We start from the raw sequence: 23,555 nt of genomic DNA on the forward strand, positions 1-23,555 counted from the left end.
ATAAATGCAGATCTCTAAAATATGCATATTTTTTTTTATACACCAGGTTAGTCCTACTAGGCATGTCCTATTTTCAGAGAAGGCCTAAAGTGCTATTCATATTGTAATAGGAGTGATACACCCAGGACACATGAAAAGCTCTCAGATAACTGTCAAGAGAGCTTTTACCTCCACCAGAACTACCACCAACTCAGAAAGACATTCATGTTGCACAAGTGTGGTAGAAATGCATGAAGAACACACACACACCAGCACTGCCTTCACATAAAAACACAAACCACACACCTACCTTCGCGGAGGCTCTCAATAAAAATCTACCCATATAGCAGAGACCTCCAAGGCAGAAATGAACTCTACCACCACAACACAAAACGAATCATGAGACACAACTCTCAAACAGTGTGTCACTCAACCAAACCCCCCCCCCCCCCAAGGCAAAACAGCATGCCTAACACTAGTCACAGATGACTCAATAGTGAGGCACACTGATGTCCCACTCACTAGGTTGAATAAGGAGACAGTAACAGTCAGGTGCCAGTGAGGTGCCAGGATCCGCCACATAACGCATGCACTCAAGCCCCTCAACAACAGGTACAAATAGGACTCTATCATTGTACATGTGGGGTGTGAATGACCGGATACGTACCTGCCTGGACTACATGAAAATAGAGACATGGAGGAACTCTCTGATTATGTAGCCCAGGCAGGCAAGACCCTAGTCCTGAGCAACCTCCTACCATCACCCACAATTATACCACAGTACAAGCAGAAAATGATTGATTTCAACAACTGGCTAAGTTTCTGGTGTCATTCTAAGGGTATCTAGTATCTATCTGCCTGGGATAATATGACTGACCGACCTCGATGCTTTGCCAGAGATGGCCTGCATCTATCACCTCTGGGCTTTGAATACTGGCCAAGCCTCTTGCTATCCCTACAGTGCCTTTTTTAGGCAGTGTTCCAAACACCAAATTACCACCGTAACAGCTACAAACAAATGCAATCCGAGGGTCATGCTGCTCAACACTAGAAGTCTAAATCTCAAAATGCACTCACCTCGAAGCACTCTTTAAAATAGAGAACATCGACACTTGTGCTGTAACAGAGACCTGGCTCAAGGCAGCAAAAAGCACCGCTGCACTACCAGGCTATAACTCATTCCACACCTTTCAGCCCCAGAACTTGGACCAAAGCTCCAAAGACGGCGGTGTTTTCATATTCATAAAGAATGCGCACACCTCCAGACTGGTAGCCCAACATAACACATCAGAGATACTCCAGGTGCAGCTAACATTGAGTAAGACAGCGATTCAGGTTGTAGCCTGATATAGGTCAGCAACCATGTCCCAAGACTCGCACTCCACGTTCCTAAGCACCCTGGAGAATATTGGGGTCCAGCCTAACACACTCATACTGGCAGACTTCAACTACCCCTCCATTAACTGGGAAAACTACTCATGTACCAATACACTTGCCCAACGTTTTCTGGAAATCATTAATTCCAATGCCCTGGACCAGCTCATTCTTACCCCCACTAGGGGTAGCAACATCCTTGACCTGATCATTACTAACATGGGTGATCGTTGCTCTACACCATTAGTCAACTCCTCCCTGGTTAGATTTGACCACAAACTAATCACTTTGCAAATCCACATCCCTTCCACCTGCCCTGCAAAGGTAACCACCATGAAAAACTTCTCCAAAGCTAATGTTGGGCTCCTAAAAACACAGGTGGCTAACTTCACTGCACCCATGCAAAAGAAGAATAGCTGCATGACCGTCGAATCATACACCAATGCACTGTACGAACACATGCACAAATGCATGGATCTCGCCATACCCAATAGAACCAAGACGCTCTCCTCCAAAAAAAGGAACCCAATCTGGTGGTCCCCTGACAAACAAACTCTACAACAGGAGGAGGAAACTGATGCAAAATAAGGTGAAGTCCCAAGACTGGAAAAAAACCCTCATCAGCCTCAAACAAAAAGTTGAGATACCTCATCAAATCCTCTAAAGCTAGCTATGAAAACAAAATTGCAGCAGATAGTAAAGACAACCACAAGGCCTTCTATAGTTATGTAAAGAATCTTCATGGCAATACCCAGATTTACTCTGAGCTACTGCACAATGATTGTACCTCCTATACCGAGCCAGATATTGCCAATACACTGGCCGACAGATTCAGTGACAACTTTACCCCTCTCTCCCCCAAAGGACTAAATCACAATACCAGTAGATTGCCAGGCACCCAGTATTACTGCTGCACAGGTTAAAACAGCCCTGTCCAAGACCAAGAATATAGCTTCTATGGGACCTGACATTATCCCTGGCTGTGTTCTACATGAACTACAGAGTGAACTGGCACCTCACCTGTGTGCTCTGTTCAATCACAGCCTCACCTCAGGCTTTGTCCCTACCAAATGGCACACTGCTACAGTCATCCCTCTCCACAAAGGAGGCACAACTACAGACCCTGGGAACTATTGCCCCATTAGCCTGACGAGTCTGACATGCAAAGCTATGGAACGCATCATCATGGACCTAATAAAACAAGAATATAGGGAATCTCCAAACTCTGGATCCCGCACAGTTTATTTTTGTGAAGGGTCGATCATGCCTTCTCAATTTGGTCGACTTCGAGTCAGTCACCAGAGCTGTGGATGATGGCAAGGTGGTTCATACAGCCTACCTTGATCTGGCCAAAGTCTTTGATACCATTTTCCACTCAGGAATCATAGAAAAAAAGTCACTAAGCTAGGCATCAACCCCTATATATCACTAGGCGGGTTGCAAACTGGCTCACGGACAGAACCCACAGTGTGAAAGTAGCTGACTCCAAGTCAGACTGCCGACCAGTCACGAGTGAAGTCCCACAGGGTTCAGTCCTGGGTCCTCTCCTGTTTGGTATCTCTCTCAAGTCCAGGCCAACGCAAAGGGACTCTGGCTGACAAAGTTCGCACAGGATTGCAAGTTGGGGGCTATTATTAACTTTGCAAGTGATGTTGACATCCTACAGAAAGGCCTCACTAAGACCAACAACTGGTGTCAGAACCAAAATGTGTCATCATCCCCTTTGGGAAAAACCCGATTCCCACGAATTACCACATCAATGGTAGTTCACTGAACACAGAAGGCGTTCTAAGAGATCTGGGAACACAGGTTGACAGCAACCTCTCTTTTGACCGCCACACCGCCACTGTGGTCAGAAAGTCTTTCTATGTGGCACATCTCATTACGAAGGGTTTTGCATCCAAGAAGAAAGAGGTAGTCTCCCTCGACTCTTTCCTCATTAGGCCAATCATCGAGTACAATGCTCCATTTGGCATGTACCTCACTAGACACCTGCAACATCTGGACAGGCCGCAAAAATACCTCACAGGAGTACACTAGGTCTTAAACACTTGTCCTATATGGACAGGCTCAAATAACTCAACTATTCTATGTCTCATATCACCTACTTAGAGGCGATCTCTGCTTGACTTACAAAGCCATGTCTGACCCAGCTCCGTTAGAAATGCTACATTACAGAAATCCCAATCCCTCCGCACCACATGCCCCAGAGACTTCAATCTCATTACCACAATCAACAGAACAAGCTGGAAGGACAGGTTCATAACCCAGAGACTGTCCATGCTATGGAATAGACTTCCCATACGTGTCAAACAGAGCACCTCACTGGCCCTCTTCAAGAAAAATCTTGATGAGTGGACGGGAAATAGAAATTTCACCCCAGGGATCACTCCAGTGGCTCTGCTCGACAGAGGCACTGGGAACTAAGGTTGGGTGGCATGATGCCATGGTAATCATATGGGCTAGGCTTGTAAAGGCTCCAGGGCCATTAGCCTAGTACACACCTATGAACAAAACCAGGATTGGGACAGATATGGTACACTGAAGAAATGCTTTACATCTCTCTGCTTTTAACGCAAGGCCTGTACAACTAATGGGAATAAAGCACAAAATTGATTTTACATGTACTGGTACATAACCAGTAATATAAAAAGGTGGGAGAGGTAATTCCTGAATATGTACAAAAAGGCATTTCAGAGCTGCCAATTATGACAAACAAAAGAAATACAGGAAAGATGACCATGCAACACATGTGGAGGAAGTTTAATGTGATTTGGTCATTAAAAATTTTCTTACCTCTGCACTTTGTGCACTACCTTATGTAGTGCAACAGAACATTTCTGCAGAATTATAAAATATGCCTGGCAGCTCCTTTTCCTGATAGGAAAGCTTTTTATATTGCCACTTTCCCCAATGGCCATGTCACTCAAAAGGTAAACTGTAACCTCAGTGACATTGTGTTAGTTTAAGGGTGAAGTGTGTTAATGAGCACACTGTGTGCATGCATGGAGGTGCACCAGTACAATCTCTGAATGTACAGCTCGCTCTGCTTATAGTGATGTTATGATGGACCACAGGAGATTTATTTGGGCTGTGGGTTCATAAAAGGTTTATGAAGCTTTCTATTAAAAAACAGGCCAAATAAATACATTACAACACAAGTGCATTGCATCACTTAACTCACTAGATGCTGTAATGCACCTCAGATCATAACTAGATCACTAATTTAGAAAGAAAAGTGAAATATCTTTAAAGCAAAATAAAAACAGGGTTTTGTTTCTGCACATCATCTCACTCTTCATAAATGCACATTATGCACACGTGCAGTAAAATTACTTAGCTTGATGATCTAAAATACTGCATCACCTAAAACACTACAAGCTTTCAGTATACTAAAATGAAATCTACTCTTCCACTGATCTCAGAAGCAACCAATTCTAAATCCAGCCTGTGGCAACAATAGCAACAGATTCCATGTTATGGATATTCCAACTGAAATGCATCATCATCTGCAATTTGTAGCTGGTCGAGGTTTTCTACAATGGTCTGTTCTCTACATGAATAATGCAACCCTGAAAGCTTAAAGTGCAAAAAACTGAAAGCTATGCTGTTACTACAGCTGGACTCTGAAGGGTTATGAGGCTAGACCTTCAAGCTAAATGGTTTGTTTGGGGGGGGGGGGGGGTAAAAGTTCATGAAGTACATGCTGCTATTAAATACCTCAAAAACCCCACATGAAAAATTACTGCCCGTCTCACAGGGGAACTTAATGTGACCAACAAGCAGAAATAAAAGCAGGCATACTCAAATCAGAGACTGTCACATCCATCCATTCGCCTACAATTAGTGTAATGCCATAGCAACTTAAAAGAACATAAAAACAGGGTTGGATGAATGCCAGATTGTAAATACTGCTACGGATGTCAACACATTCTGCACGTGCCTAACAAATGGATATTCTCTTCAAGAGCATACTAGTGCCATAGAATGGAGGTTGTTAAGGGTACAGGACAATCCAAAATCCAAACAAAGGGCTCTATCAAAGCTCTTTTTAACTTATTACTTGAGGGTGCTGGATGGCACTGGGACAGAAAAAAGGTACAGCATTATATATTTTTGAAATGGAACAGCCCTACATATTTTATACAGAAAGTCATCATTCACTAACAGAAAGAAATATAAAACAGAACTGAACTCTAGTATTCCTATCACTTTCAAAAAAAGTGACATATCAGCCACTTTCGAACCGGACTGCAAATTCTTCCCCTTTACTGACGATACGAGAGTGACCTTTTGCAAAGACCCAACACATACCTTGCACTTCCATGCACATCATAACACAGAAACTGGTACCACAGCTTTAGATGCAGTTATGCTTAAATAAATCAACTTCAGCCAGACAAGAGATTCCACTTCTTCACCATTGTTGCTAATCCTTTTAAATATTCCACTAAATGTTACTGCTGGAGAAAAAGAAACTAGGGAACTTCCACTTGCCGAGAGTATCATTTTTTTTATTTAGGATATTTGTACAGGTCACTGCATCGAAGCAATAAACCGTTTAAGTTAATTTTAATTGAGAGCTTTATACTGCATTTGTACAGATTACTGCATTGCCAACCAGTTCATCTCTTACTTCATACAAACAAACAATGGCCTCTCTTCTGGAAAACTCAACCTCAAAAATTGTACACCACAAAAAAATGTCCTTCGAACCAGTTTTCACTTCCACCAACAAAAGGCATCTTTTTAAATTAAAACATAGTACTCTTGCCCCCAATAACTTACCAGTAGAATATATCAAAATTGCAGCACTCTTTTCAGCTTATTAAGTTTCTCTCTGAATACACTGTTCTCCCTGCTCTATAGAAAAAATCTTGCATACTGACTTTACTTAAATGTGGCAAATCTACAGGTCACTCAGACTACAAAACCATTGCCATTCTATTCTCCTATTTAAAGTACTTGAGAAATATTTTTAAGTTTTATTACTTTTGTCACTGGCAATAAAATTAGCTATTGCCTACACAAAGAGGCTTTTACCCACATCGCAGTACAAATACTGCCCCTCTCAGCTTCATCTCCACTGTAAACAGTATTCTTTAGGACTTGATACATCACCACTCTCCTCGTTTGACAGCTATCTTTCAGGTAGACTACAAGCAGTAAAATGGCAAAACATCTCCTCCTTTCTCTCTGCAGGCACCCCCAAGGGTTCCATTCTTCTTTCTCACTTATTTAACATATTCATAAATGATCCTCACACACCACAGTTGTTAAGTAAACAGATGATTCAATGTGTTTTATGTGATCTGTAATTAAAACTGATTGTGTATTTAAAAAAAAATGCTAATAAAAATCAAATTGCAAAAAAAAAAAAAAAAAAAGTTCACCTGCTCTGCCAAAAACCTGGATAATCTACAAAAGCTAACCCAGAATTCCCTTTCTGCTACCGAATAATGGCTTTGTAGCTCACACCATTTCTAAACCCTAAAAAATCCAAGCCATTTCTATTCATCCCAAACAACTCGGAGCTGAAAATGCTAACCTCCAAGGATCATTAATGATGACAGTATGAAACTGGGCTGCAATATAAACTAGCAGAAAAAAAAAAAAACACACCAACATCCTCTACATGGTTAGAACCATACCAACTTGAAAAACATTGCTTCGACCTTTCTAATCACAACCCTTCTCTACGCAGCTAATCTACTTCTTCAATGCTGCAACAAAGTAGTTAATTTTGCCAATTATCTGCCTTAAAATCCCACCGCTGTTGGCACTTGCTTTACTGGACAGAATTATCAGACTTCCTTTTTCACACTTAGTCATTCATAAATCTTATTTACAACCCAGAAAATGCCTTATTATGAGTACTATTCTCCAGCACTACTTGTCAAGCAGAACATTTCTTTTAGCAGACATACCTCTCAACTGTCCATATTTTTGTATTCTGTCCAGATTTTTGTCTGATATTTGGTACGTTCCTCTTAAAATGAGTGGTTTTCTGGCAAATTGAGGATGGAGGTCATCAAGTAATGACAGACATTTGAGTTTCACACATCACATTCTTCAGAAAACAAAACCTGTTATTCTAGCAATTTTCTAAGTTTATAAGAGTAATGTTTAAATGTTGTGCTTATTTTGAATAGGCCTCAATTTTCATTTTTGTCCAGATGTCTTACTGTTGAGAGGTATGACTGCAGGTGACACTCTGCATGCCTCCTAGGTTTCTAAAATTTGGAATTCTATCCATCTTGCTCTGAAGCAAGTCAAAATCATTAAATACTTGCAACTAAAACAATAACTGATAGAGTCTTTGCTAGGCTCATGGTCTACACCAGATTAAATATGGTTCCTGGCCACATTGTCTGCATTAAATAGACATTTAAAACACTTCCAAGATGGGTGCACACTGATCAACATCTTAAATTTAGCTCTCCCAGTGTGAAAACTGAAATGGAGACATAACAGCCAGTGATATTACCAGCTTATGAAAAAATAGAAAACGTAAAAAAGTCAAACAGAAATGGTGAAGGCAAAACACTGTCTAGAGAGAATCCTACAGTTGTTCAGCAAAAGCAGTTCAAGCCTCGGCTATGGTACTAGAGCTAGCTTCCAGTAATTTAGAGAGAAAAAAATAAATCAAATGTACTCAGAAGTGATTAAAATACATTATACACTGAAGGAATACAAGAACTCAATTGAGAAAAGTCTGGTAAAAAAAATAGAAGTGTTAACAAGCTATTCAAGTGAACTGATAAAAATAGAGATTAAAACGAAGAAAAGGCTAGCTGAATAGGAGACCTCAGTAAGAGTGGTTTCAAAAAATGGCAGAGTTAGAAGACAAAGCACATATGGAAAACCAGAGCTTTTCTGCTATACCAGAGAAATTAGAAGGGGCAAAGCACAAATAAGCAACTGGACTGGTATTCCACAGAAAGATTTTTTTAACTGAAAGGGTAGGCTGTATGCTACAAACCTGGCCATAAAAATGCAACCAAGTCTATATTAGTAAAGATGCAATCATACCAGCAGAAGGTTTATCCTGACAAAACTGTGGCAGAAAGAAAAAGCCTTAAAAATTGGAGCCCACTTTGTATTTGTGGAAAATTATTATACCAGGCATAAGATGAGCAAATTTATCTCAACAAATCAGGGAATCTCAAGAGGCAGGTGTTAGATTCAAGTTGCTGTATCCAACAGGTAGACTCTGCTCTCATTCTTCTGACAATTAAATCTAGAGACTTTGGAAAAATATTTCACTGACAATGTTCCAAAGGAAAATCCTTGACTGACAAAAAAAAGAGGAATAAAGTAGGAGAATCACAAGTACCTTGGACTTGAACCAAAGTCTGAGAGACTGAAATGAACAAAATGAAGACCATTAACACTGAAATTAGTGAAATGGGAGACTATAAAACATAAGAAAAAAGCAGCTGAGAAAGACTGAACTTTTACTGACTTTGTTAAACTTGTGGGTGGACTGTAAAGCATATACCCCACTTTATATCATTAACTTTTAGGAGAACACTAAAAGGGGGAAAAATAACTAAGTACAATTTTTTTGTTAGTGTATGTATAAAGCATTTAATGATATAATGGCAGGTTGCACAGTAAAGCAGGTTTGTATAATGTGTAGTTACAGGCATTTTAAATGACAATTGTATGTGGTAAAGACATCAAAATTAAATACTTTTTTAGTTGTAAGCAATAAGTTTTACTATGTAACTAGAAAAGAAATGCTGGACAGAAGAAAGTTTACATTAATACTTGATCTTGGGCTGCTTGTGTGGGATGTATAAAAGTGCACGGATTACATGTAAAATTAAGAGTGGATGTCTAGAGTAATGCCCTTGGCTTAAGCTATAAGCAATTGTTTTTGTAAGAAAGAAAAATAAGACAAAATTATGAAAGATGTGAAAAATGCTAAGTTTTTTGCACTTGCAAAGATACTAGATTTTTTTTCCCCTTAAGCAAATCTTCTCAGTGGGAGTCAAGATGTTTGATGAACACAGTTGTACAGTCGGTTCAGAGGGAAATTTACAAACATTCCTTCATGCATCTGCAGAGATTTTAGCTTTTTCTCATTGCTGACTACTTTTACATGGGGATGAGCTGTTTGATGGTGCAAGCAATTAATACTGAGAGTTATGAGCATTATTTGCTGATGGAAATGCAAAATTTAAAGTTACAATGGCAAGCAGACCTGTGAAAAATGTTTGAAATTACAGGAAGTGAATGAGAGACATCAGTCCTCCTAGCAGCCTTAGCACTTTAATGCATTTAATAGAACAGTGTGCATTTTTTTCATTTTGTTTAGAGACAGACAGTGTGATTTTTCTTTGGGCTAAAAGCTTATGTTTTCTGAAAGCATACAAGCTGTTTTTCACATATGGGAGTGGAATAGAGATGAGAAAAGAGCAGACAGCAATCTGTTTAAGTGGGAACACATACTGTAACATGTGCTTTAGTATGAATAACCTTAACTTTAGGTTAGGTAATGCTTGTGGGGGCAAGAGTTCCTATTTGGAAGTTCAAACTTCATTGTTTAAGATGTGCACACTATTGAAAAACAATGCAAAACACACACTAAAAATCACATATCCTGTAAAAAAAACTTACTAATTCATATAACAAGTAATAAGTTATAAAAAGTATATCCATATGACTGACAAAACTGGAATTAAATAACACTGAATAAATTTGTAGTCATAGTACACAACCATTTAACCAAGAGAATGATGTAACCTTTTTTTAAAAAAAGAACTCCACTGTGTTACAAAGTTCACTGTGTTTGAAAGGGTTTTCAGATTACAAACTGTCACGGTCTAATTTTAGAAAACAGAGCTGTCATGGCAACCAATGATTTTCTACAGTTGTGCAGCTCTTTATTTAAATACTGGCTTCAAAGACAGAAAATCATTAATACCTGGATAATTGGTGGCATCAAGTTAAGTTCTCTAATTTATCTTCCCAAGCACCCACCCCCAGGATTTGAAATAACATTTTCTACAATAACAACACTATACTGTTTAAAAGATGAAGACTTAAGTGTGTGCCTGTACAAAGCACTGTTCACACGTCAGCTGTTTTCACACATACACTTTTTTAATGTTCTCTCCGTCTTTCCTACACAAAAAGCCAAACAGTCGACAAACTAGCCCGATCATATTGCATTTTCTTCTTTTTGGGTATATAATTGTTCTTGGCTCATTTTCTTACAATACAGAATCCTTCTCGCGTACAAATCTGCATCGATTGCAAGCCCCACTTTTTTTGTATTGCAATCTTTCTTGTGTCCATTCTTGTGTGGGTATCCTTTTGCTTCAACCACATTTTTGATATTCTTATATTTCTTGTATACAAATTCAGGATGACCTCCATGACACTACTAATACTATTGTCACTTTGTAGTATGGTCCGGTTATTGTTTTTATTGCACTGAACCTAAACTGTATTCAAAAACTAAACTTCTATGAAATCTTACACTGCTAACACTTATCACTAAAATCCTTTTCACAAGGGCCAGTTGTACTGTGGTCAGGGTTAACTACAGTCTTTCCATTTGCTACTAAATTAACATGTTCATTTTGAAGTTCTCTAAGCTGATTCCTAAAGATACCCACACCTAATAGTGTTAAGTACTTCTTACCAAACCATCCATTACTTCCTCACTAATCCCTTTAACCTGGGTGTCAGGGTAGCCCCTTTCTAAGGACATCTGTTCTAGCATTCTCCTTTCTGGATCAAAACAGTCTTTCGGGGATATCACCCTCACCAGTCTGACAAACTGGCCCTTCACTAAACTCTTTTTGGAAAAAGGGATGGCGACTGCTAAAAAGTGTAAATATGTATTTGAAAAAGTTAGCTTTCTACAAATAGTTGAAAGAAACTGCATTGCTCCCTTTGTAATAGTGGTAGTTAACTATATTTTCATTCATAGATGTGAACATTTCAAAAAAAGAGATGGCATTATTAATGTATTCCAAAAACTCATTTATCTGATCTACACCACCACTCCATAGTATGACTACATAATCCAAAAATTGTACATACAGTGCTGTGTATCTGGCATAACTTGAGGGTAAAAACAGTTTCTCATGTATACATCACCAGGTTAGCAAATTTAGCAGTACAAGCTGCACCCACCGCCATGCCTTTAACCTGTTTAAAGGTTCCCCTCAAAATAAATGTAATTACTCAAAATAATGTCCACGCATTTCATAACTTATCTGGTAACATTTGCTGTCAAGAAATCAAATTGTAACAATGCCTCATGAAAAAAAATCTACACCTGTAGTATGTATGAAAAAAATAAAGATCAACCACGTCAATAGTTAGAAACTACAGATCAGGTTGCCAAAAGTGTAGTTCCAGTCTCCACAAAAACAATCCCACAAATCTTTCAACATGGAGTATTCACATCTTGTATTGACTTTAATAATCTATCAACAATGACAGCAAATGGATATTTGTGACACATTTGCAGCCACTATGGGTCTGAGGGGAGGTTTTTGTAGGTTCTTGCGGATTTGGGGAATTTCAAAAAATGCTGAAATTAGGGGAGACGTTCTTAGAAAGCTACATGTGTCACTGGTGATCTGCCCTTGCATTAATGCATCCTCGGATATATCTTCCTGTGTACCACATTCACTTAGTTTCTAGATGCTTCAACATAACTGTCACTGTCCTGCAAAATTTTTAACATATCTCCTACATAGTGCATGGTTTCAAAAATCAACACCCCACTGCCTTTGTCCAGTTTTACTATCCTAATTGACTTATTAGTGAGATTGGCCAATCTCTCTCTTTCTACAATAGATCAACTAAAAAAATGGCCTTGAAAACACATAGTTTAAGTGTTTATAAAACTCTTGCGCATACATCTGCAAAAGTTTAAATGGCAGGGTTCATAGGTGGCATGACAGTGCTTTTGTATATACAAATAACTTCAGTATGTAAAATATCCTTAAAAGTATGGCACAATTTAAATTCCTTATATGTAATTTAAAATCTATAAGTGAGTCATGAAGGTCAAATTTAGCTGCAGGTACAAAGTAAACCCTTTCTCAAATAGGAAAAAGTGATTTTACATTATCTTCAATCCACAATAATTAAAAATCTTAAAATTATTTCTTTCAACAACCACACCATTTTCTTGAAAGGAAATAGGAGCAATCAATGGTCAAATATCCGTTTCTGTTTTTGCCTCTTCCTTGCCCTCGTTTGTTTGGGGTCCTCCCCTCCAACCCATAATATCCCTCACCTTCCAACCCATAATATCCCCCACCTTTCTTCTCTATTTCCACTCATTTGTTCACAAAAAAATTGTGAATGATTTGCTATTCTTTCAGAGCACCACATTGGGGGAAGATTCTGAAGGGTTATTATAATCAAATACTGTTTTATGTTTGGGGTCACCAGGTCTAAAACCAAGAACATTTGCACTGACTGACAGTGAAATTTACTGACAATCATAGTTGTACACCTGATCTATTGCTTCAAGGCCTTCTCCTCATACTTGGGACTGGATGCTCTTCTCCTCATACTTGGGACTGGATGCTTGGAAGGTAAAGGGAACACAGTACCTAACTCATATTGTTTCCTATCCCTCATCAGCTTATTGTACAGTTTTGTGTGTTTGCTCCAAGCTAGCAGGGGGATAGGGGTGTTCTGATTTTTTTTTTCATTTGAGGGTTTTCATTAAAACACAGTCTTGAAAACATGACAGATTCAAATGGCAATTAGAAGAAACAAATGTATAAAGCGCAAATGTATTAAAAAAAAAAAAAAACAGTGTGTGTGCATGTAACACAAATGTTGGAAATGCACATTCAAAAGACCATTATGTGTAACAGGTGAGAACTATTGCATTTTATTATAATGGCAGCACTATCCATATTATCTTGGAATGTAAATGACCTTACCAGTATAGACAAAAATGAGGGGGAAAAAAGCAATAATAAGCATGTGAATTTGACAATAGTTATTTCAGGATGGATATTCAGCAGAATATCAGAACAAAAAAGGTGAGTGAATGGTTGCTAGAGGAGCTCCAAAAGTGATTGAAGAGGGGAAAATAAGACAATAATGGGGGCTACTGGAAAGTAAGGAGGATTATGCTGGCATGTACTTAAAATTCCACCAAAAACTACTTTTACGCAGGTTAAAAAAATTTATTTATAGGCGAGCAGTGGAATGTGATTTGCAATACTGAAGATGCATCAGGGGACCAAGAAGGGAAAATATAACAAGAGAGAGTAGATTTCTGAAAAAAAAATACAGAAGATGTGAATTCAGCAGCAGAAACTTGAGAGAATTTATATATTATTCCCCAAGGTGCAATAACTGGGATAAACTGGATAGAAGTTATATTTCACGGGAACCTGTGCATTTAATTGAAGGCTTTGACACACATTCAATAACTATTTCAGATAGTTGTTGTTGTATCTTTCTGCTTTTCCCGGTTAGGGGTCGCCACAGTGCAACTCCGGTCCGCTAATAATTGGCAGTAGATTTTTACGTACCGAGTTGCCAGCCCTGACGTACAACCGTCAACGAAGGTACACCCATTCACGCACATCTCCACACAGAAGACACTTTAGCTGAGAATCGAACAGGACAACGTCTTACTGTGAGGCAACAATGCTACCACAGCACCACCACCGCACACACAAAAAAATTATAAAAATGCAGGGTAATAAAGTAAAAAAAGGAGAATCTAACACTTTCCCTCCTATCTGTTAAAGAGTGCAGAATTTAAAGAATGGGTAGTAGAAATTATTCAAGAGGTATTAAGGAAGATATAAATTTCTCAGTAAGAGCTAATGAGGGGGATAAAATAAAAATGGAGTTTAAAAACAGGTTAGAAATAAGAAACAGAGAGATATCAATTAGGAAGTAACAGGAATTACTTAGAGGGACTAACAAAGGTTAAAGTATTGGAGACCAAGCAGAATGTCACAGAACAAAAAGGGGTACAACACAGAGTGCTAAAGAAAAAATAAGGGAGTAATTGGCTAATATCCACAAGTTTACCAAGACTGTTAAGCAACTATTTTTGACAACTCCTGAGCACAAAAACTTTTAGCACAGCGACAGAAAGTAGAAAGAGTTCTCACCAAACTTAGGGAGACTATAACAAGAAAAATAACAGAGATCATACAGCGGTATTAAGAGATATTTTCAGAAATGTTATGAAAATATGTGTAAAACAGAGAAGTGCAACAGCCAAGAAACAGCACAAATGGAAATATTTATGTAAGACTTAATTATGCTAAGGTTAGAGAAAGATTAGGATCAACAGCTAATAGTGAACACAGGAGATGAGATAAAAATGGTGATATATAATCAACTCTGCAGGAAAGTCTCCAGGAGTAGATGGAATTCCTGTGGAAGTCTGGAGGGAAGAAGGTGATAAAGTATTTTGAAAGGCAGGGAAACACTAACATCTTTGAAAAAAGCTGTTGTGGCTGTAATACCGAAAGACAGTAAAAAGACCTGTCAGACACAGCTTCAAATAGACTCATTTCAGTTTTAAACCTTCATTTTCTTTTTATCTCGTATACCCAAATAAAAACTTTATAATGACAAAGGTGTTTCCAAAATTAATAGAAAAGGATCAATGGAGGAAAACATTTGACAACATTAACAAAACAATGATGATCCAGAGGGAAGCAGAATGTAAGAAAATACTGCTGTGGTTAGTGGGACTTAATGCAGAGAAAGCTGGCAGTTTATGAGTAGAGCACTGGAAGCATTTGCATTCCCTGATACAATAAGGTTAATTAGGAGAAAAATAAGGTTAATTAGGAGAAAAATATAAAAGATTGGTGGCAAGAATTAAAGGAGAGCTCCTCTCCGATACGTTGTGTTTGAACAGGGGACCTAGGCCATTGGCAAAGAAAATAAAGAGATTCAGAAATTCAAGGATATATGATAATCAAGAAAAGTTAGCTTTATTTGTAGAGGATATTATTTTGTACCAGATAAATAATATGGCATATTTTGAGACATGTCAAGCCTTTTCGGGATATAAATTTAATGAAGACAATTTATGGCTACAGTCTGTTTTACGTACCCACACATGAACTGGTTAAGCAACACCCATATTTACGGGGTTAAAATAAAATTAAGTAGTTAGGAGTATGGATTTAAAAGGTTTATGTTATGGCAGTTAAGGATATGTGGGAAGAGACTAAAAAGTTAATACAAAAATTGAGAAAATGGAAGTTCTTGTTTAAGGATACAGACAGTAAGATCCAAGCAGTGAAAATGTTTTTACTCCCTTTAGTTTTATATACAGATCAAGCTTATTTTTATCCACTAGAGGAGAAGTTGTTGATAACAATTAAGAGAGACAGACATTTATCTTGGAGAGGATGATGGCAACATTCAACTGGGATAAGCTGATCCTTCCAACAGAACAAGGTAGGTAAGGATTCCGATTTGAAGGGATATTTTACAGATACAAAATTAAAGCTCATACATAAGAAAGAAAAGGATGATGATGAAACTGGAAGTTGAAGAAGTACAATGCCCCTTTTGGTATGTATTTTTCCAACACTGTCACTTTATTCGGTTTGTTACAGACTATACAGAGGGTGATCTTCACCTTGCATACAAGGCAATCTTTGACCCTGCTTTACTGGAATTGCTGCATATCTGTAAGTCAAATGGTACACAGGTTACCTGCTCTAATGGACTTAACCTGGTATGTGGCTGACTGAGGGATAGATGCGTCTCTCAGAGGTTACCACACCTTTTTAACAGACTCCTGCTTCATGTCAAGCACAGCACCTCATTGGCTCTCTTCAAACACAATCTGGACGATTGGATGGGTAACCGTAAACTCACCCCAGGGGTTCCACCTATGTCCCTCTTGACAGAAGTGATAGGTGCTGATCGTGGACATAAGGGTAAAACTTGGCTAGGCTTGTAAGGGCCCTAGGATCATTAGCCTAGTAACCTCCTACGATAACGGCAGAATGGAATTTTGGATACAAATCCTTATGGAGAATAACAGCCATACAAAATTTCATAGTCAAAGTAGCAGAAAGTATTTTAAAAACTAAGCCAACACAGAAATAGAAAAAAAAGATTTTGCCAATAGAGATGACTGCAAGTAGAGATACAAAAAAACAGGCAAGAGGGGGCTGAAATTTACTAGAGAATGGCAAAGGAACCAAGGTATTGTGAAAATAAACTAGAGACGGGAATGAAGCCAAGAAGACATTTATACTCCAGACTACCTTCCTTACTAGGAATTGATACCAGAGAACAGTCAAACAGAACGTGATAGAAGAATCCTAAGTGAAAGACGTGCTCTGGGGGAGTTTTCAGTTGAAACTAGAACAAAAGCTGCTAAAAAAGTGAATTGATAGAGCATATAAACTATTGCACAATAACTATAAGAATCAATGGAAATTGGAATAAGATTGGGAAGAGACTGGAAAAGCAATTTACAAGGGAACAATGGGAGGTTACATACATGGCTCCCAAGTATGCAACAAAGGAAAAAGGTTTAGGATTTTTGCTTTGAACAGGGTTGCCACCTTTTCAAATGTCCAAAGTGGGACATTTTTGGTACAGACGTAAGATTTTGCAGGCCGAAACATACCCACTGCCAGAACAAAAGACAAAACTTCACTTTTTTGCCTAAATAAAAGCTTATTCTTGTAGCATTTTAGTTGCTTATTCCGTTTCTTATAACATTTAGGTGTTCCAGATACAGAATAACTGTTTTATACAACTTTTACAAAAAATATAGGAAATAATTTTGTCCTAAAATCTCAGGACATTTGCCATTTTTACAAATTCTTTGCAGGACACAACTGCCCAAAGAGGGACTGTCCCTCGCAAAGTGGGACTGGTGGTAACCCTAGCTTTGAAGTGTTTGCATAGTACTTTTCTACCTTAAACAGACTTCAAAGAATTTTTCTTTGGACAGACAGCAAAAGTTGAAAGCGTGAATGGGAAAAAAAAAACGGGGGGGGGGCACGTTTTGGAGTGTAATGACTTGGCATATTTTACAAAATCCCTACAGAGTACTCTGTCAGAAATATTGGGTAAGTGAATGGCTGTAACTAAGGAAATCATTCTTTTGAGCTGCGGCACATTTATCTGAACTACCTACACATAGTAAAGTCTTAAGTTTAATTCCATTGGCTGCAAAAAAAAAAATTACTAAAAAAAGGAAATCTACATCTACATCTAAACCAACTATATCTGAAGTACTGAATACTGTAAGCGATAAGAGGGTTGGAGGTTAGTATAAATGGTCAAGGTTTGATTCTCACCTTTAGACTGGAAATTGGCTAAACTCAAAATAGCCCACAAGGACAGCTAGCCTAGTACTCAACCTATGAATCAGTGTATTAATTGCAGAACACAAATATCGGGGTTGGGGGTGGCATGCAGGTCAAAATACAGGGTTTGATTCTCACCTTAAGACAAGGAAATTCATTAACCTATTATCCACTCTGCCTAATGCAATCCTAAATTCATAAAAATTTTTTTTTTTTTACTTTTACTATGTTTCAACTTTTCACATTTTATATAGTCTTGTACTTTTTGGAGCGTTTCTCCCAAGACCTCCCATGAAAAGGGGCTTCTACCCAGACAAACTGTACCAATAAACAAATGCAAACAAATACCGTATCAAGTACTCAGTTTATGCTTTATTTATATTACTTAGCATTATAACTAGTTCAAAAGGAGGAAAAACTTAAAGAAACCAATAGTCAAGGAGCACATCTTTGTGAGCAAGCCAGAATAAACTAGTTACAACATGCAAATTCAACTGCATCCAAAGACTAGAACTGAACTCTAGCTCATAATACTGAAAGACAGCAGCAGCACTAACTGCTGCCCAGTGCTGCTATTTTATTATTTGTTTATTGGTTTTATTAATTAGTTCATGCTTTTATATACATTTTGTACGCCAGCTTTGTTTAATGACAACTGACAGGAGTCAGCCCATTAAGCTGACAAATAAATGGAGAGGGTGCTTCAGCCAAAGCAAGAGCAAATCGACCAACCAAAAGTGACTTTTATAAACAGTGTATAAACCTGGACTAGCTGCAAGTTTCTAAAAGGAAGCCAACTTGCCTGGTAGACTCTTGCAAGACTACTTCCCATATTACAAGCATCCACTCTGTCCCTGTCCTGGTGAAGGTCACAATGACAAGCCATATAGGATACACCAAACTTCCCTACCCTCAACAACAGTTTTCAGCACAGCATGTCCCGAGAGATCCACAAGCAAGATGACAGATGTAATCCAGCCAGCATGTTTGAGCTGTGCCACCTATGAAATATGCCACTAGGATATCCTCGCAAAGCATTGAAAACATCTCAAATGAATCCTCTCAACATACACGAATGGTGTCTGAACTCTCAAGATCCTTTCAGAGTGACACTATCCTTATACCATGAAATATGAGCATAGCTACCCTGTGAGGACCCCTCACTTCTGCCACATGCACAAACACACTCCTCCTTTCAGCTACTATCCAAAGATCATGACAAAAAGAGGAGGATAAGAACACACAAGTGACAATTACACTTACAGCTTTGTCCTACAAATAAAATCGTGTCACCACACAGCTTAGTAAAATGTCTGCAGTACTGCTGCCATTGCAAGTATATGTTGGTAAATTGGCAATAATGGAAAACAGTGGACTGCAGTAATGTGTTTTGCATACTGCTTAGAAAGTTATGGCATTAATGCACTTTCACAGCTGTTCGCTGTTGCTGTAACAAGTTTAACCTCATCATAAACAATATTTTATAAAGTCAGAAAAAAAATTGCAAACAAGTTATTAAAAACCAGTAGCAAAGCTAAGTGATGCTTCACTTGAAATGCCAATATAAACATTTCTATGGCCATAGCCGGCTTTAGGCATAGGCCAACTAGGTGGCCACCTAGGGTGCCTCTCTAGCAGGGGCGCTTTTCTAGTAATCTGGATGGTATAGGTAGACTAGGATGAGAGCAATAAGTGGTGCTGGGAAGGGGTGCTATGGAGACCTCTTGCCTAGGGCACCAGCTGACAAAAGGCCAGCCCTGCTATAGCTGTGCATTTCTACAGAGCAACCTTGATTCTGCCCAGTCCCTCAAAATGTTTGATTTTTCTGGTAAACCAATTAAAATTACAGTTAGAACTTTCTAGTTCAGAAAAATGTGTGTTGATTACAAAGCCTGTTGTACTATTGACTTTCAAAGTCCATGATTTTGCCCTGTCCCTCCTTAAAATGTTGATTTGCTGGGAAATAACCAAGGCATACAGTCTGTGATGTGAGGCGTTAACAGTATAATACTTCTTAATGTTCATAAAATGCACGCTGATGTTTTATTAACTTTTTAAGTGGATTAAAAAAAAAAAAAAACTTACTCATGGCTCAGTGTTCTCCATTATCACCGGTCAATCTCCTAATAGCCTTTCACCTTCACTAGTAAACAACACCCAAAAATATGTAAAGTCTTCCACTTATGGCAAACTGTCAGATCGTGCCTTGCAGAGAAAACATCCACTTTTTTCAGGGACAGATCTTGTTGTTGTGTCTTTCGGCTTTTCCCGGTTAGGGGTCTGATCTCAAATTTGGAAATATTGCTTTACATTGCAACCACAGCAGCAGCAACTGCCTCAGTGCATGATGGAGATCACAGTCACCTGAAGCTAGGAAGCCATCATCTTCTGCCAACAGCAAAGTTGCAACCATCATAGCTCCAAAACCTTGGTTACGCCTCGATATTCTCTCAAAGAATATAATTAGCTGAAAAGAAGAAACCCCCTACCATCAAGAAAGCAAACAGTCTTAAATACAAGAACTGAATGCCAAACAGCAGTGACCTAAAAGTGCTGTTGCATTCTATATTTCAACGTGCACAGTAATACATTCGCCTTTTATGTCCTCAAAAATTCAAATACATAATAATGGGAAACTCCCATCATTCTACAACTCTGTGCTAAGGAGTAGCCATGGCTGTGACTGAATCTACACTGCTTTTCTTAAAATTGTCTTCCCTAATTTAAGTAATTCAAAATCCTTTCTAGCAACTATAAGAGAAATCCTAGAAAGAGGATCATAAGGATTAATGAACTGCAACTCCAAAGCAGAGACTTGCTTTCTTGAAAAATACAATTCAAATATAATTTAATTTATGTTCAGTTAAAAAAAATAAAAGGATCTAATACTCAACTTCATAGAGTGTTCTTAACTCAATTAAAACAGCAGTTCTAGCAACTAACGGATATAACCCATATCATCTATAGGGCAAACTTGGTGCCAACTCATATCACAGTGTCAAAGAATACAGCAAAACAGTACTTCAACTGTCAGTTCCTGGAATTGCTCAACATACTTGCACTAGTTTACTCAGCCTTCAATTATTGTTGGGAAAGATTTAAACTTTGATGTAAAAAAATACTGATGCCACAACCAGTTAAAAAGACTGCGTATAAAGAGCACAGCGTCACAGTTTTTTTCTAGTGTTTTTTTAATAGCTACAGACAGCAAATAATATGTTCGTATTCAACATTAGTTTACTTTAAACTACATGCAATGAACCAACGCCCAATGGCTCAAGTACACTGCCTGTTGCCTCCAACCCGTGACATTTTGTTGCGAGTGCAGGCCAGTGGCAAGGCCTGTAGTTCCTTTTGGGATCCGGGAGTATCACCAGTCGTGGCCGAGCTATCCCGTCCAGCTGTAACCCACTTAACAACTAAACTCCAAAAAGGCATATAATACGAACAACTCAATAAGCCAAAAAGAAAGTTGGCAGACACCTCACCTGAACAGCGCGGCTCAAAAATGTCCCAGCGTCAGCTGCAAATTTCTTTACATTAAAGTCCATAATGTTCATCTTTAACTTGGATGAGCACCACGGGGAGATCCAACCGAGTGACCGAGTACAGTACGAGGATGTGACGAGACGCCGCGCCCGTCCGCCGACTCCGCCTGTTCGCTCGTAGACCGCAGATGATCGTTCAGGAAGCAGCTCTTCCTTTGGAAAAGCAAGGCGTAAAACCGAACTGTGAGAACCGAGAAAAGTATGACTAAGTCTGTACAGGAGTACGCTTTACAATACCCGAGCCGGCTTGGCTGGCTCACTGGAATATCCCGTTTACTCACGTGGGTTTGTTTTCAAGCAGGACTACTGTTTGGAACGGAAGATTACTTCACTTTTTTATCAGAATGAAAATTTGTTTTCCCCGTTTAGAGAGCCACATGCTTTGAGCTATGATGTTTTCTCTACTTTCTATTATTTACAGTTTATGGGTTGAGCGTTATTGGGAAATCAATTTTAGTTTGAAAACAGTAGTTGTAGAAAAGAGAATCCCCAATCAGACTGGTCATCATAACCTTAAAGCGTCCTGGATTTTGACTCAGATTTTAGTTCTGTCCCTCTTAATCCCTCCTAACATTGGTGCCTCTTGGAGGAAAGATGCTGAATTATACTTAAGAAATAAGTACAATAATTATAAGTTGCAGACTGCTTTTCCGTCAGTAAATATATATTAATTCACATTGTCTTATTCTATTAATTTCTCAAGTTAATAGAACTAATATTTTAAAAACCTCCTTGTTTATTTCTGGATTTGTCCCCGAGTCTGTTGAAATTTGTCCCTGATTGGTTGAGAGCTATGCTGGTCATGTTTGACATTTCACACTTCAATAGTAACAGCTCCAAATGGCAGTTTTATAGAGGGCCTGATAATTTTTCTGTGTCTTTGATGAGGATGGTCATAAGACAAGACATTTCCCACTGGGAAAAAAAAATCTGCAAATAAATGTCTAAACACGAAACAGCGAAGTATGTGGTAGTAACGCGCGCACACACACACACACCGTAGAACACTGCCCCTAATAATGTGGAACAAATGGACAAAATGTATAACATTTGTTAAAAGTGTGCTAGCAACTACAATGTATCTAGCTCACTCTGTGGTTAAAATGTTACTTTGCTCTTATAAAATGTTCTTTTAAATTTATCTGATTCAATATTTTACCATGGAACTCTGTTAAAAATTCTTAACACTTATTGTGTGACAGAATCTTTCAATGTGGATAGATTTGTATAGAAATAGATAGATGCATGCATACATATTTATGGAAATATATATATACCAATATACAATATATCACAATCGGTATCTATATAAACAATATGGATTTTGGTATGGCTGGAGCACCTCAAAAGCTCTGTTAAACCTAACTGATGATATTCTGCTAGAGAATGACAAAGGACAATTCACAGGTGCAATATTTATTTGATCTAGTGGATCACAAGCTATATCTATACCATCTTCTTGATATAAGTGTTATCTTAGATGCCTTACCTTGGTTCCAAAGCTGCCTACTTAATCTTTGCTTCTGTGTTAAAATTCTTTCTTCTTTCTCTCCTGTAGTCAGTCTGAACCAATGTGTTCCACAAAGGTCCTTTCTTACCCCACTCCTTTTGTCCATATTTATCAACAGGTACCCCTGGATTTTCCTCACCTGTTACTCTTACTCTATACTGATGACACGGTACTATCCCGGTCCAATAAATCCCTTGTAGCTTTACCAAAACAACTTCATTCAGACTTGCTGTACCTATAATTCCATCCATCCATTCATCCTCAGCCCTTTTCCCATTAACTTATACTTATCAAATTCATAGCAAAAACCATGCTGTTTTGGACAGAATAAAACTAAGCAAAGTACCTTCACACTACAACTCACTATCAAAACACTAACTTATTAAAATACCTGGGACTCTGATTAGATCGTTTTTCCCAATTCTTTATACATGTATACAATGCAAGAAAGAAACCCACGACTTTTCTGGGCTAACAAAATCTACCCCTTCTTAAAGCCCTACAGAGTTCCAATAACCATGTTACTATCTCAGATAGAATACAGTCTTCTCTTAATAGCATATGCCTGAAAATGAAATCACACTCTCACTCATAAACTCACCAATAAAGTATGCAGGTTTATCACACCATTGCAAAATACTACTGTGAAGGCTGCCAGCCTAGCTAGCTAGGATTTTATAAATAATTTTATGTCATTGTAAATATTAATAGGATCCACAGGCTTGTGTAATAAATGTAAGAAAACTGTGTTATGTTCTGAGCTTCAAAAATGTAAGCACAGTGCACCCTGCTGGAAGAAAGCTGATAAGTTAAGCATTTTAGGACTGTTTGATC

General features: G+C 38.3%; 1 protein-coding gene across 1 annotated transcript in view; it reads right to left on the reverse strand.

Annotated features, from left to right (window-relative positions):
• The window catches only part of SH3GLB1 (SH3 domain containing GRB2 like, endophilin B1), a gene marked incomplete in the record, with an annotated part of 1,384,102 nt that extends 1,362,364 nt beyond the window's left edge, over nt 1–21,738 (reverse strand). The window contains 1 exon segment of the mRNA XM_044085714.1: nt 21,152–21,738. Within this exon segment, the coding sequence (XP_043941649.1) occupies nt 21,152–21,223 (72 nt within the window).
• Nucleotides 21,739–23,555: the final 1,817 nt, after the last annotated feature.

Source organism: Protopterus annectens, chromosome 10.part0 (genome assembly GCF_019279795.1).
Source record: "Protopterus annectens isolate FY-2018-M chromosome 10.part0, PAN1.0, whole genome shotgun sequence".
NCBI classification, from domain to species: Eukaryota; Metazoa; Chordata; order Ceratodontiformes; family Protopteridae; genus Protopterus; species Protopterus annectens.